At 52.0% G+C, this 15,690-nt stretch overlaps 1 protein-coding gene across 2 annotated transcripts in view; it reads left to right on the top strand.

The window, feature by feature from the left end:
* The window catches only part of Trappc10 (trafficking protein particle complex subunit 10), a 73,471-nt gene that overhangs the window by 51,851 nt on the left and 5,930 nt on the right, over positions 1-15,690 (top strand). For both annotated transcript variants that reach the window (XM_078044750.1, XM_078044751.1), the window contains 10 exons: positions 1,356-1,496; positions 1,763-1,875; positions 4,094-4,608; positions 5,321-5,462; positions 6,679-6,837; positions 7,493-7,722; positions 8,713-8,813; positions 10,028-10,154; positions 10,979-11,149; positions 14,953-15,130. In XM_078044750.1, the coding sequence (XP_077900876.1) occupies positions 1,356-1,496; positions 1,763-1,875; positions 4,094-4,608; positions 5,321-5,462; positions 6,679-6,837; positions 7,493-7,722; positions 8,713-8,813; positions 10,028-10,154; positions 10,979-11,149; positions 14,953-15,130 (1,877 nt within the window). The remainder of the gene's footprint in view (positions 1-1,355; positions 1,497-1,762; positions 1,876-4,093; positions 4,609-5,320; positions 5,463-6,678; positions 6,838-7,492; positions 7,723-8,712; positions 8,814-10,027; positions 10,155-10,978; positions 11,150-14,952; positions 15,131-15,690) is intronic.

Below are 15,690 nucleotides of genomic sequence, written 5' to 3' on the forward strand. Positions count from 1 at the left end.
TCTCTCTCTCTCTCTCTCTCTCTCTCTCTCTCTCTCTCTCTCTAACACACGCACGCACACACAATATTATAAGTAACTTTGAAGATCTGTGTGGGGTATTTGGGAATCTTCTCCCCGAGGGAACGTGGACTGAAGTGTTATTCTCTAGTGTCCGCTAGTTCCTCCCTCGTGTCTCAGCAGGATGGGAATGGAGCAGCTGCGTGTGTTGGGCGCATGCTGGAGGGCAATCCAAGGTGATTGCTAAGTGTGTTCAGATAGCACACGAATTTCTGTTCCTGTCCCAGCTGCAGTTTGAGTGCAAAGAAAAGACCACGAATTTAATCTATTTCTAGGGTGTTTGATAAAACCAGCCTGTAGAAGAGAAGAAAGCCTGGCTGGCCGTGCAATTGCTGTTTCAGTTGGAAAGAGATATAGAGTATAAGGAAAAGACATAAAGGCCATGTATTCATTAATGTTCTCTCAAAAAAAGACTCATTTGAAATGAGGTCTTGAAATCTGTGCTTATAGTAAGTTCAGCAGCTGAAGCAAGAGAGGAGAGTGTGTGAGCTGATGTGAGCGGCTGGGAAGGGGCTCACAGGTGGGTGGTCCGAGTGCACCTTCTGTTTTCCGGAACATCAATGGCAGAGCCAAGGCTAGCACTAGGCTCTCCTGAATCCCCTCTGGTGCGCCTGTTACCTGAGCAGGAAGGCCACGTCTAATCCTAACCCTAATCCTAAGTGTGTAATTAGGAAAGGTGAACTCTTCCCACTTCCAGAGTAGATTGACGGACTTGGGAATGTCCCCTAGTGCCCTGGCGCCTGCTTGGCAGTGCTGGCCTTCCCCTAGCTCAGCCCTGTGGGGAAGGAGGGGATCCAGCTTTTTTCTGAACTGGGCAGGCCCCAGTGGTTTGTACCTTGAACTGTTCTGGGTTTTACTGTGAGCCTCTTCAGTTTCCCTGGGAGCGGGCAGGTTCCTCCTAATGACACATGTTGCTGATTGAATCCCTCCTGGCTCTCTGTGACTCTCTGCCCGAGCTCCCCTGACTGGGCCTCAGGGCTCTGTTTGCATGTGTCTGGGGTGGCATGACTGCTGGGCAGCCCTGGCAGTCCCTTCTGCTCTCACCTCTCACCCAAGTTGATGAACGATGCCTGGCGCTGGCAGCAGCGAGGTGGTCCTGTTACTGCCAGCCACTCCTCAGCCCTCGCCTGGCAGCCCCGGGTGGATCTTGGGCTAGAGCGCTCTCCCGTGAGTGAGAGGTAGCAGCCAGAACTACGCAGAGGTGGTGCTTGTGTCCTGCAGGGTGTGAGGAGCAGCAGGTGCTCCCCGGAAGGAGCGCATCCCCTTCTCACAAGAGCTGTGCTTGTTGACTTTGCCAGGAGGAAAAGGTCTGCACAGAAGGCGGAAGCTCACCTGCAGGGGGCTCTGAAAACCTACCTGGCCGAGGGCTGGGCCCTGCCCGTCACTCACACGAGGAAGCAGCTGGCCGAGTGCCAGAAGCACCTTGGGCAAATCGAAAAGTATCCTTTTTTGGACTAGGACTGTTGCTTTCTGTTCTTAGAGGAAGGTTGTTTACAGCATCCTAGTGTAAACTGAATGCCTGGCCCCTGGTTTTTAAACTCGGGTTACTTCAGGTTTCTGATAGTTAAAAACACAACAATCACAATTAAAAAAATGAAGGATGCCCTTTGGGCCACACTTGGAAGGCCAAAGAGGACTTTGGAAGCCCTTTTGCCTCCAGCATTCCCTGTGTGAGGTCCTCTGGCCCCTTAACTCTCCACTCCAGCTATCTGCAGACGAGCAGCCTTCTGGCCAGCGATGGTCACCTCACCCAGGAGGAGCGGGCACACTTCTGCCAAGAGATACTCAGCTTTGCCAAGCAACAGGTGGACAGCCCGGGTAAGACTAACCTTTTTTTTTAAAGAGAGAGAGGAGAGAGAGAGAGAAGTTTTTTAATATTTATTTTTCAGTTTTCGATGGACACAACATCTTTATTTTATTTTATGTGGTGCTGAGGATCGAACCCAGCGCCCCGCGCATGCCAGGCGAGCGCATTTCCACTTGAGCCACATCCCCAGCCCCAGACTAACATTTTAAACTTTATTATGGATATTTTCAAATATTAGAGGAAAGTGAGAAGAATAACACAAGCTACACTGACCTCCCAGAGTCAGCAGTCAACGTTTTGGTGTACAGCAAGCGTATGTCTATGTCTTTTTTTGCCTTTTTCACTTTTGCTGAACTTCACAGAAACTCCAGATCATGGTGTAATGCTTCAGTCTGAGAGCAGTTTAGATGGATGGTCTCTACCCTCACCCAAGGGGTTCTGCTAAGGTCTGTGTTCAGGTTTCTCTCGTCATGAGTTATTAGCAGGATCAGTGAGGAATCACGTGCTGCATCTGGTTGTGATGTCTCGGTTGCTCCCGTCTCTTTCTTTGTCCAGACACTGGCTTCTGCTTGTGGAGGTGGAGTGCATGTGCCTGTGGCCCTCTCACTACAAGCGCCCTACTCAGCCGCTGCGTGCAGCCACCACTGCAGGCCACTGCAGAACGCTGTCCTCATCCCAGAAGGTCCCCCTGCTGCTCCCCTAGACTGGCCCACCTTCTGGAATTGTCTCAGTGTTTCATCAAGGTTACCCCTAAATGGAAGTGAGACTGCAATGCTTGAAAGCAGGTTGACTTTTTTTTTTTTTTTGGTACCAGGAATTGATCCCAGGTTAAATGTTCTGGCAAGTACACTTTATGATGATGCTGTGTGGCAAGATTAAATGTATCATATCATTTAACTCCTTATGTTGAGCTTACCAAGAGGAGCACCTTTTGAATCGGTCACTCTACTGCTCAGCCCAGGCTGCTGTAACAAGATACTAGAGATGGAGTCACGGCACGAGCATTTCTTTTCTCAGTGTTCTGGAGGTGGAAGTCGAGGTCAGTGCGGCAGGGCAGGTTCTGACTTGTAGATGACTGCCTTCTCGCCGTGTCCTCATGTGGAGGAGCAGGAGAGAGCAGCTCTCTGGTGTCCCTGGCTGTCTCAGAGGGCACTTTGCCATCAGAAGGTCCCACCCTCCTGATCTGAGCCAGCCCAATCTTTAACCTGACAGGGCCTCTCCAGATTCCACTTGCAGGGCGTCAGGGCTTCACCACAGGCGTCTCAGGGCACAGCTCCGTTCATGGTAGTTATCACGTGAAAGCTGAGTTTTCCAAAGGCTTTGGCTCCAGGTTTGCCTGATCCTTGACAGCTAGGATGGGTTTCCTCCAAGAGGGCTACCTGCATGGGCTTCAGGAGCCACAGGACAATGGTTTGGCTTTGTGGCCTTATTTAGTGTGCCTGACCAGGTTGTTAGTGTGGTGCCCATGTCTGCTGTGGTGTGGGAGGTGATGTTGGCACTTGGTACCCTGTGTGAAGGGCATCCCATCGGTACTTACCACGTGCTCTTATGCCACCTGTCTCAGCAGGTCTCCTTTAGGTAATCAAAAATGATTTGTTTTTCTTTTTTTGAGCAGGGGATGGAAGCCAGAGCCTCACATAGTCCAAGCCAGTGGACAGCACCCAGCCCTGTCCTGAGGCTGATGAGTGGTGGTTTCTTCATCCTTCCCCACCAGGGTGCTTGTAGAAAGGAGGCTGCAAGGCCGGAGTGGCAGGTTCTCGCCCAGCAGGGTGACTACAGCCACCCTTGGCTGCGGTTCTGGTCAGAGGCCCCGAACACTGGTGCTCACTTGCAGGTGTACAGGGGCCTGAGAATACCTTGAATCAAGAGAAGGAGTTGGGATCCCCTGAAAACAACTCTAGGAATTAGACTGTTGACAGAGTTTGTTTTGAAACTGGGAAGTTAGTTGACCTATTTATCTCAAGTTTGCTGGAGCATATTTGTAAACCTGAATTTTGGTTGATTTTATAATTCCCCAGAAGTATCTGGGCATCAGTTCATGTTCTGCTTTTAACAAAGTGCTTCTGAGGGGTTAAGATGGCAGAAAATGGTTTCCCTGCTCTCCCGCGAAGGTCACTGCTGCTTCTCCTACTGAGCGAGTGCTTCCGCCCTGGCCATGCCAGGCCCTGCTTCCTGGTGCCAAAGGAGGCGTGCCTTGGGCTCAGGGGCAGCGGTGGTGTGTGCTCACAGGTCACAGGATCCTGCTGCCCATGCACTCCTTTGCACAACTGAGGGATCTCCACTTCGACCCTTCCAATGCCGTGGTCCACGCGGGTGGCGCTCTCTCTGTAGAGATAACCCTGTACAGCCAGATGCCTGTCCCCGTCCACATGGACCAGATTGCTGTCAATGTCCACTTCAACATAGAGAAAAACAGTTACCGGAAGACTGCTGAGTGGCTGACCAAGCACAAGATGTCCAACGGGATTATTAACTTTCCAGCGGAGACTTCACTGTTCCCTGTGTCCCAGAACAGCTCACCTGCCCTGGAGCTATCGGAGATGTTCGAGCGCAGCCCTTCTGATAATTCCTTGAACACAACAGGGATTATTTGCAGAAATGTCCACATGCTCCTGAGGAAGCAGGAAGGCGGCTCTTCTCTAGAAACACCCTCGGGGGTGGCCCTGGAGGACGGGGCCCATGTGCTGCGGTGCAGCAGTGTGACTCTGCAGCCTGGGGCCAACAGGGTAGCCTTTAGGACCCAGGTACGTGCTTGACTGGGAAGTGGATGTGGGGGTGGTGGAGAGGATGGTCAAGTGTGAGAATCAGGGGAGCCCCCTGCCTGGCTCGCCTGTTTAGTCTTGTTCCTAAGGAAAGATACACTAGTGTTTAAAAAAATCTTCTATATATATATATACAGTTTTTCAGCTGTGGATAAATTCTGAGTGAAGTTCTTTGTGTAGCTATTTGGGAGTTTAGCTATTTCCCTGAGTATTAAAATGCTCGTTTGTTGTCAGAAGATTTTGAAGGAGATGGCGCGCTCACATCAAACTGTTTTCCTTTTGTGGCCCCTCAGTGTCAAAGCAGTTGCCTCTGGCTGCTCAGACACGTCTTAGACGCAGCACGCCCAGTACAGTTCGCTCGCCCAGGGGGCCAAGCTTGGAGGAGGAGCACTTGGCTGCCCGTGGACTAAGTAGGTCTACTGGGCATGTCCACTGAGTGCTGTCACAGAGAACGCCATGGCAGGGGCTCATGTTGGAACTAGAAGTGTGGAGTCCACCTGAAGCATCAGCTCAGAAAATCAGGGAATGGGAGATGCAGAGGGCACCCTGGAACAGCCCAAGTGCAGGCGCGGATGCACAGGGCAGAGGGTTAGAAGGGAGAAAGAGAAGCATTTGGGAGAGATTATGGTCCAGCCTTACTAGAAAACTGGTAACCTCAAAAGGCTATCTTTCCAAATGTCTGATTTAACCCTAGGCCAAGGAGCCTGGAACATACACACTCCGCCAGCTGTGTGCCTCAGTGGGCCCCGTGTGGTTCGTCCTTCCGCACATCTACCCCATCGTGCAGTACGATGTGTACTCTCAGGAGCCCCAGCTGCACGTGGAGCCGCTGGCTGGTGAGTGGCCTGCAGCCCTTGAGGAGGCTGCTGCGGCAGTGCCGAGAGGTTCCTCTCACATCCCTTAGCCGTGTCTGTCTGCAAGCGGCACCGTGGTAGCACAGTGGAAATGTGCCTGGCACTAACCCGTTGTCACTCTGCTGCTGGTCAGAATATTCATTTTCCTATCACTGCTGGCTTCCATGTTTATGGTAGCTGTGGTGTATCTGAAAACAAGAAAGGAGAAAGTCAGCCAGTGTCAGCAAAGGTCAGCTGCAGGGGCCCAACTGGACGTAGTCACGCTCCATGCTCACAGCCAGCCTTCTCCTTCAGAGGTGCTGCCAAAGCCTCACCCTCTTACATGGCATTTGAGAAACTTGGAGCTACTGTCCTTTTAGATAAGTTCTAAAACTAGAAGAGGTTGGTTTTCAAAATGACGGAAGACCACAGGGTGCTTCCTCAAACACTGGTGAAGGGATGTCTTAGTCATTTAGCTTGGTTCTTGTTTCCTCCATTTGGAAACAATACCAAGGAAAGCCTTTTTTTTTTATTCTTTCAAACTTCTGCCAGAGTCACCAGCAGAGGCTCTCAGATGCCACACACAACAGTCAACAGTCCATCTCTTAAGGGGCTTTTTCACACAGAAGGATCAGGAGACAGGCTGAGCTCTGTTCCTTTGAGGGACCAAGTAGTAGCAGCTGGGCAGGGCTGCCCTCAACCCCTCACTGTCCTTCCTGCCTTCCAGCCATGGCCTCCTGGACTCATCTGTTCCTTCTTATTCTTGGTCTCTGCCTTCTCCTGCCAACCCCAGATGGGGTGCTCAGAACCTCCAGTCCACTTTCACCCTTTTTCTGGCAGGGGGTGAGCAGTGGCCAGCCATTTTGCTAGGCTACTTCTGAATCAAACATGGGGACCTTCTGAATGGCTTTGGCCACTCTGTTACTGTGGCTGTCTTTGAGCCTCATTGTCTGCTTCTCTCTCACTGACTGGCAGGTGGGTTTTGAGACCCCCCGTCTGTGACCAGGCGCACAGTTCTCAGTTCCCAGCAAGGTCACCCTTGATTCTGCAGTTAGGCTGTTGCGAGGAAGTCAGGGCAGCAGGGAACGGAGACTGAGTGAACTCAAGGAGTGTCCCCGTGCACAGGTCTCGGATAACAGCTTCTCCTCTGGCCTCCTCGAAGGCTGTGAGCTTCTGCTCCCTGGGGGAGGGATGCTGATTGCCATCTCGTTTCTTTCAGATAGCCTTTTGGCGGGTATTCCTCAGAAGGTCAAGTTCACTGTCACTACTGGCCATTATACAGTAAAAAATGGGGACAGCCTCCAGCTCAGCAACGTGGAGGCCATGCTGATCCTGTGCCAGACCGAGAACAGAGCCACGATCTTTTCCAACTCGAGAGGTAAGACTCCTGGTGCCACCTGTCGTGAGGTAGGTGGGTGGTGTGGTGGATCATAGGAAAGTGACCCATGTCCCACCGTCCAGTCAGCATGCCCTGATGCCTCCCAGTGCCCCTGCTGTCCTCACAGGCACCTGATGGAGGTTACTCAGTGGACTGACCCGGCTCCTGGTCTGGTGCCAGGTGGTGTGACCTTGCTGGTGACGCATGGTGCAGCTTCACAGCCATGCCACTCCACAGGGACACCCCCGACCACCACCATTGGAAAGCTTGAGCAGTTACCCTTTTTGTAGGCCTTGTTCAGAGCCCTTGAGGATGCCCAGGGCCCACAGACCACCCGTGGCGTGCGACAGGAAGGCCTGCTCTGCTGTTGGGCGGGCCAGGTCCACTGGAGGCATGCAGCAGCAGGCATACGGGGCCACGCCCGAAAGACCTGCCCTGTCAAGTCTTCAGCCTGGGAGCAGTGGCCACCCTGCCACTCCCCTTTGACCCATTTTGTCCTGGGGCTTTTCTTGGACTTGCTGCCTCTCCCTTGGCCCCGTTGTCTTTCCCTGTGGTGCACAGGACAGCGGGAACTCATGCAGGGCCCACTACCTGCTGACAAGAGGGGCTAGCAGGGGATGCGTGTGTCTGAGGGGGCTCTTTGCACCCCCCACAGAGGAGTCTTCTGTCGCCTCACTCCGGATCCAGGCCTCTGACAAGGTCACAAGCATCGGTCTGCCTGCTGCGCCTGCGTACCACGTGATCGAGTTTGAGCTAGAGGTTCTGTCTTTACCTTCAGCTTCAGCAGCTGTGGGGGAGAGGGGCACTCAAGGGACACCGGAGATCCACAGGAAGCAGAAGGACAGACAGAGAACTGGTCACTGCATGGTTACCACAGACCACAAGGTAGGGAGGCTGCAGGCTGGCTGCGTTTTTGGCAGCTTCTGTCTGCCTGCCTGTCGTATGAGGTGGCTTCTGCTCCCGTTTGTGCCTGTGAAGCGTCTCTTTCCTGGCCGCATTGCAGGCGCCACACTGAGAGAGTGAGGGGAGTCTGCTGGTCTTATGAGCGGCAGAGCAGCTATGTCAGGTGTGCATCTTGTGAGACTCAACCATGAGGAACTCTGTGGGCAGGCTTTGGGGCTGCTGTTTGCTGACAGTTACTGAAGAGATCCTTGGCGCTGGTCCCAGGTCCAGGCTGCCTGCAGCCTGCTCCTTCAGGGGTCCACACCCTGTAGTGCAGGGACTGATTCTGAGGGTTTTTTCCACTGCCCGCAAATTGTAGCACATGCACCGAATAGGAAGACATACACAGTCACTTGGAAGAGTCAGGGGCTCAAGGTACCAGACAGCCAGCATCTGAGAAGAGCACACAAGGAAGTTTTCTCCTCACCTCATACAGTTGGGAGGTGCAGGTGGTGTTTTGCAGGAGGCCTGGCTGGTACTGGATGGGTACATGTTCTGTGTCTGGTGTATTCATTTGTTCCACGTGGGGACACAAGGAGGTTCGAGGCCACTTTCCTTCCTGCCCTCATCTGAGTTCTCAGTGCACAGCACTTGGACAAGGTGACTAGATGGTGCCCTTAGATGTGTCTGAGGTCTCAGCTTCACTGTGGGAGGGCAACTGGCAGGCTCCCTGCTTGCCAGGTGCCTGGACCCCTCAGGCCACGCTGCAGAGCCGCACCGCGCCTGCCCGATCTGTCTTTGTTGTCTGTGTGATTAACTTCTTACTTGCTTGTTTGTGCATGTGCTTGATAGAAATGGGCTTTCTGAAAAGTGAGTAAAATGAGCCATAGTGAGATGTCCAGGGCATGAGCAGCGCTGCAGAGCCGGACGGGTGGTGGTGGTGGAGTGCTGGTGGGCAGGCAGGCTGAGTGTGCCCCTCTGTGTCCTCCACAGGTGTCAATCGACTGCCCATGGTCCATCTACTCCACTGTCATTGCACTGACATTCAGTGTGCCCTTCAGGACCACGCACTCCCTGCTCTCCTCTGGAACCCGGTAAGGAGGCCCAGGACTCTGCTGAGGGGCGGTTGTTGGTTGAGAGCATGGCTCCAGTGAGAGTGAGGTGCATTCTCCACACACAGGCTGTCTGCAGCCTGCTCGTTCAGGGGTCCACGCCCTGTAGTGCAGGGACTGATTCTGAGGCACAGATTCCCAGTGTGTGCTCCGATTTTCCTGCCTGTCTCACAAGTGACATTTTATAGTTGGTTTATTTGATCTGGAGTCCATAAAAGCCCATCTGGTAGCTTTTCTTACCTGTCCTCCTGTATTTTGACTCTGGGACCTCTAGAAGGACTGCCATTCTGGATTTGGCTGGTTGTATCCTCGATATTTGGGTAACTCGGCTCCCTGTTCCTGGATCTCTTGTCAGTTGCTAGTTGTCTCCAGAGAGGGATTTCCAGAACCTGGCCTGGGCCCGAGGGTTCCCTGTTGCAGGCTGCCCCGTGTGTACTCCAGGGAATTCAGCAGCGTCTCCAGGCTCTCCTCTAGGTGCTAGCAGCAGCCCTCCCCCACCCCACACGTCTTCAGGCCCTGCTGCTCTAGAGGCCTCTCAGCCTCTAGAGAGACAGGAGGGACAGGAGAGTTTGGAGGTGACGGGGGACACCATTGGGGAGGCACACATCTGCTTGTCCTGCTTGGAGTGATGGTGCTGCGCTGATCACGGGGCTCGGGCACAGCCTGCCTCTCACTGTGTGGTTCTCTTTTGTTCATCCACTGATGGTATTTGGGTAAATTGGAGACGAAAGTGTCAGAATTGAAATGACATTAGCAAGGGAATTGTAGATGTTAATGGTGGAAGCTCAGTGCGCTAAACAGAAGCCACGGTGCTGTGTGGCACATGTGAGAAACCTTGTCATTAGAGAGCTGAGGACGAGCTGTCTCACAGCTCCATGGGGTGGCGCTGGGGGAGCCCCGACCTGGGCTTCCCGGGAGGAGGCAGCTGCTCTTCCTGGCCCTCCTCGCAGTCTGCTGTCTGCTAGAGAGGCTGCGTCATGAGCATGGCGCCATCCCTCTGTCGCTGAAGTAGCTTGTTTTAAAAGATTTATTTTTTTCTGGCACTTTTATGTGTGGAATCTGAAGTAAAATATATGCAACAACTCACTCTAATTTTGCTGTAGTGGCTCCCTAGTCAGTGAGGGTCTTCCTAACAGAGATGAAATGTATTTCACAAGACTCTCAGATGTCAAAGTCACATTTTGTCTCTGCTCTAGGAAGTATGTTCAGGTGTGTGTCCAGAACTTGTCAGAACTGGACTTCCAGCTGTCGGACAGTAGCCTCATGGACGTCGGCAACGCTACTGACCTGCAGCTGGCTCCACTGAATGCACAGTGCCAGCAGGTAAGCTTCTTGGGGGCTGAGCCCGGCTCTCAGCAGCGGTCCACGTCAGGCTGCAGTGTGCGTTCTGTGAGGCAGAGCCTGTGATTGCAGAGAAGAGTCCCCGTGTGGAGCGGGAGGAGCTTCTAAGGTGCCTCGCAGACGCCATAGTGCTGTGTGAGCACCCTTGTGGGGTGTCGGGCTTATTAGGGTGGGCTGGGGGATGCAGCTGATGGACCACAAACGGATGTAACTTCGCGTTTGGGAGAATTTCCTCTTCAACTTGTTCTGCTCCAGACATGCCTATGCAGATGCAGGCTTGTGCTTGCATCTCCCCTGGGAGATGGCTCCCTTCTGCCTCTAAGTAAAACTGCCTGTGCCGGGGAGGAGGGCCCCAGGTCCCGGTGCAGTTCTGTGAGGTTGTGTCAGGGCCTCCCTGCCTGGCTGGGTGCTGTGCAGCTGGTCCGCCCTCCCGTGTGTTTCCTGTGGATGTCTGCACCTTCAGCGTCTCCACAGGGCTTTCCCACGGACACGTGACGTGCTCACACCTAGCGCATCCCCTGTGCGAGAGGTGTGTGGGGTACTGCAGACTCTCACACACTCTTGAAGCTCCTTTCTTGTGATCACTGGTGCTGTGAAGTTGGGCCCCCAAGCCCTCAGCACCTTCTTCCAGTCCTGTGCAGTCCTGTGGGACCAGGCCGAGGTGGCAGTGGCACCACAGGACCACGGGCAGCATGTGTAGGCAGGTGATTAGGCTCCGAAGCACAGGTCCCTTTGTGTGCAGTGCAGTGTCTGGTCCTCTGTGTCCCCCGTGCTGTGTGACATCACAATGATGGCTCTCTTTGCAGCACATCCACAGCAAGCAGTCGGTGTTCTTTGTCTGGGAGATACGGTGGACGCGGGAGCCTCCCCCAGCCTTGCACTGCCAGTTCTCCGTTGGATTCTCCCCAGCTTCTGAGGAACGGCTGTCCATCTCCTTAAAGCCCTACACTTATGAATTTCAAGTGGAAAACTTTTTTGTATGTAATGTATTATTTGGGAGGGGAAAGCAAAGAAATTTTTTTTTTTTTTTTTTTTTTGTGGTGCTAAGGATTGAACTCAGGACCTCTTGCACTCTAGACTAGTGTTCTGTATCCCCTGCTTAGTTGAGGCACGGTTTTGCTAAGTTACCGAGGCTGGCCTTGAACTAGAGATCCTCTTGCTTCAGCCTCATGCTGGGATTAGCATGACCTACCACACCCAGCTAGGTGGCGTATTTTTTATATCCTCAAGATTTCAAGTTGTTTGATTATCCAGTGTTATGAAGCAGCAACTCAAGGAAAATTGCCAGTTCTTGGGGTAACTGAGTCACTGGTTGTCTTTACTGCGGAACCCAGGTCCTTCCCAGGTGGCAACCCCAAGGGGCACACACACCTGAGGCACAGATGCCCCTCTCTTCCTCGCAGTGATTTGCACTCCATGGAAACCCTCGTTGGAGCCATTCCATCTTGATTGCTAGCTCCTGGGGCAGAGGGGCATTGCTTTCCAAGGCATGTCTGGTTTTTTTTAGATGAAAAGCCAAAATGTTTTGTTGTTTTTTTTTTTAAATATTTATTATTTATTTTTTAGTTCTCAGTGGACACAACATCTTTGTTGGTATGTGGTGCTGAGGATTGAACCCGGGCCGCACACATGCCGGGCGAGCGCGCTACCACTTGAGCCACATCCCCAGCCCAAGCCAAAATGTTTTAGAAAATTTTCTGTGGAACATAGCACATCTTCTTACCGTCTTTGCCTCTTTTGGTAGAAGGCGGTTTGAGTGTGGTGTGGACGTGGCACTCAGCTGGGTGAGCAAGCCAGTGGGTTTCGTGTCCCTGCAGGAGGTTGCGTGGCTGAGTGCTGGGCCGACCCAGAGGCAGCGCTCAGCTTGTGGCTCCTGCTTTCTGGTCTCGAGGCTGCTGGGAAGGTGTTTGTGCCTACAGTCCTTGGCAGGAAGCCTTCACCCCGCCTCTCTAGCTGCCTGGTCTGCCTTGGAGCCACGTGTGGTCACTGGCATAGCGTGTCCTTCTGGAGCAGACAGGTGCCTTTGTGGCCTGTGAGCAGCTGCGGTGGAATCAGTGTGGTGTGCACACATGGCTGTGACTAGGCAGCACTGTCTCCGTGCTTTTCTTCCTCTTCAGGTCAAGAGTGCAGAGAGTTTCCTGTGGGGAACTGTGGAGGTTGAGTGAAAGGTAGAGGAAAGTGTTTAGTAATTATTGCTCTTTTCAAAACTGGAGTTTTGAGACCAGAAATATATATCGGACCACTTGCTTTTGGAATAGCTTTATTAAGATGTTACCCATGTGCCGTTAAGTTCACCCATTAAAGTGCACAAGTTGGGTCTGGTCATACTTTGGAATGCTGTATCAGTCCACAGGAAACCGGCACCTATCAGTGAGGATGCAGATGCTCTCTCCTCCTTCTCTCTTCCCCTGGCAAATCTATAATCTGTGGGCAGATTATTATTTCCTAGATGTTTATCCAAGAGAGTCAAATATATCTGTCCATGTAAAAACTGATACCCAGATTTCCCCAAAGTGAAGCCACCAGACTCCAGCCGCCGCCGAGTAGATAAACAGGTGGTTATGTGGCCCACTCACACAGCGGGTATCACCCAGCCAGGAAAGGGGACCTGGCATCCCTGCATTTGCCTCTGCTGAACCTTTTACATTAATGCATTAATGGGATCATATCAGGTGTGACAGCTGTGACTGGCTTTTTATAGCAGAGTGTCTTCAAAGTTCTTTTTTTTTGCTTCTCTTGGTACTGGGGAGTGAAATCTAGGGATGCTCTTCCACTGAGCTACACTCTCAGCCCTTTTTATTTATTTATTTATTATTTTGGGACATGGTGTAAGTTATTATAATGCCAGCCTTGAACTTGTGATTCTCTTGCTTCAGCCTCTGAGTCTTTGGGATCCCAGGTGTGTGCCACCATGCCCTGCAGAGTTCATTCATTTTGAAGCATGCGTCAGGACTTTGTTTCCTTTCGGGGCTGGTTGATAGTCCCCAGTGTGGATAGACTATGTGTTTATCTATTTACCAGTGGCTGGGGTTGGGTATTTCCACTTAGGGGAAATCTGTGTGCTGGTTTTTGCATGGACAGATGTATTCAGGTCTCTTGGGTAAACCCCTTGGGGGTGAACTGTCGGTGGTCGGTGGAAGAGGGCTGCTCACCACTCTTGTTTCCAGCAGCAAGCCAGCGGCTCCAATTCCCACACATTCTCACCAACTCTAGCTTCTGTTTCCTTTCCTTGGTGTGGTGCTGGCGGCTGAACCAAGGGCCTCGTGTATACGAGACAAGCGCTCTAGCAGCTGAGCTGTGTTCCAGCCCTCCTGTTTCCTTTTGAGTGCAGTCATTTCTGGGGATGCAGATGGCATCTCATGATGGTGATGTCCATTTCCCTGTGGCTACTGATGCCACACATGTTTTGGCTGACGGACCATTGTATGTCTTCTTTGGAAAGATGTCTATTCAAATCCTTTGCTGATTTTTAAATGGAGCTCTTTGTAACCCCACAGTTATTTAATTATAAGCTATATATCCCATGTATCAGTTCCTTACCATATGTATACTTTGCAAATACCTCCCCCATTCTGTAAGTTGTGTTTTTACTCTGTTGATGGTGTCCTTTGAGCCCAGAAGTTTTTAATTTTAATGAAGTCTAGTTTCTCTCTTTTTTTGCTTGACCTTCTGATATAGGATCTAACAAATCATCTCCTAACCCCCCAGGGTCATAGCTCTCCTCCTCCATTTTCATCTAAGAGTTTTATAGTCTTAATGCTTCCATTTATGTATGCAGTTAGTTTAATTTCTGCGTATTGAGAGGGAGGGCCCGAGTGTAGTCTTTACAGGTGGCTCATCCCTTGTCTTCATGCCACTGATTGAAAAGACCTCTTGCCCCATGGGGTGGTTTGGACACCCTTGTCAGGAATCTGATGACCATTCCTGTTGTAGCTCCTTTCCGAAGAGGCTGATTTCTGATCAGTGCCGCAGCCTCAGCAGCTGCTGTCCAGCAAGAGGCGCTGCCCGGCTCCTCTCTGAAGGACCCCGCTGGTCCTTGGCCACACTCCTCCCTCCCAGAGGTGGCCAGGAAGCAGCATATAGGGACATGTGCTTGGGAGCAGACTCGCCATCACCACTCCGACTTGAGCTCCCTCCACGCTCAGTGAGCTCACCTATCTCCTTCCCAGGGCTCAGGAGCATTCAGGACCAGGTGTGCTCCCTGGGCCTCCTCAGATGGGCTTGTGTTCCGCTGCAGGCTCCTTCAGCCCTGGGCGTGTTGAATGAGCCTCTTGCCATTTTCTGTGTGAACTGAATGGATGATACTGAGGAATTCATGTTAATTTTGCTTCTTGTGGTAATAGCATGGTGTTTTGGTAAGAAAGTGTCTGTTTGTTAGTAACGCATGCTAAACACAGAGGGTGCAACGACAGGGTGAGCAGTATTGCCTCAAAATACCTCAGGCATATTCAGAAATATGGATAACTATATACAGAGGGGGAAACAAAGCAAAATGCTAGTCTCTGAATCCAGGTGGGAGGCACATGAAGAGCTGTTGGACTCTCCTTTCTTCTTGTGCTTGGAAATGCCCATAATTTTAGAAAAAGGCATCAAGGCCCTGGCACTAGGACTCCTGAGCATGGCGTCTCCAGCAGGAGCTGTGTAGGGCAAGGGTGCAGCTGCCCTGCTAGCTGACTGAGCAGGCAGCTGCTTTGCTCGGCTGCTCTCAAGCATGTGGGGGGAACTCTGTGCTGACCTCCAGCAGCGTTTCTTCAGGTCATTTCTTTCCCTTCTTTCCCAGACGCTGTACACCGTGAAGGCTGAGATATCCCCTGCAGTGGGGGCAGAATATTGCAGAACAGGCTCACTCTGCTCCTTGGAAGTGTCCATCACACGACTCGCAGACCTGCTGGAGGTGGACAAGGACGAAGCTCTGACAGAGTCTGATGAGTACTTTTCGACAAAGCTTATGTATGAAGGTAGGTCTCGAGGCTGCTGTTTCCTGACTTGTGGCAGTCCACTGCATCAGGTGTACCCCTTCCCTCACAGTGCAGTCCTAGGAGAGAGTGTTCTAGAATGACAAGTGCCGACTGACAGGTTCATGTGCAGCCTGGGCTCCCGGGTGCTGAACTTCATTACTTGGAGTGCTTTTTAGTGAGGATTTATGTGGCCGTTTCAGGGCTTACATGGAGAATACAGTGGCACTCCTGCCTACCTGGGTCCCAGGGTCTGACCACTGCTCCCCACTGCTCAGCTGCTGAGTCTCCAGGATCACACGCCTGCCAGCCTCCCACACTGCTCTCTCCCAGGCCCTCTCGTCCCTCCTCCACCGAGGCCCTGGCTCGGAAGTTCTCAGTCCAGAAGTTCTCGGACCCACTGTAAATGTGACTGATGAGCCAAATATGTACATATTTACTTTAAAACAACAACAGTAACCCCATAGCATGGCATTTTTCATGAAAGTAACTGCCCCAAAACAGTGAGAAGAATGACATGGCAATCTCTTAGATGTCTAGCTTAATAGAAGCCACTGAAGCTT

The sequence above is a fragment of the Ictidomys tridecemlineatus genome, chromosome 3, assembly GCF_052094955.1.
Source record: "Ictidomys tridecemlineatus isolate mIctTri1 chromosome 3, mIctTri1.hap1, whole genome shotgun sequence".
NCBI classification, from domain to species: domain Eukaryota; kingdom Metazoa; phylum Chordata; class Mammalia; order Rodentia; family Sciuridae; genus Ictidomys; species Ictidomys tridecemlineatus.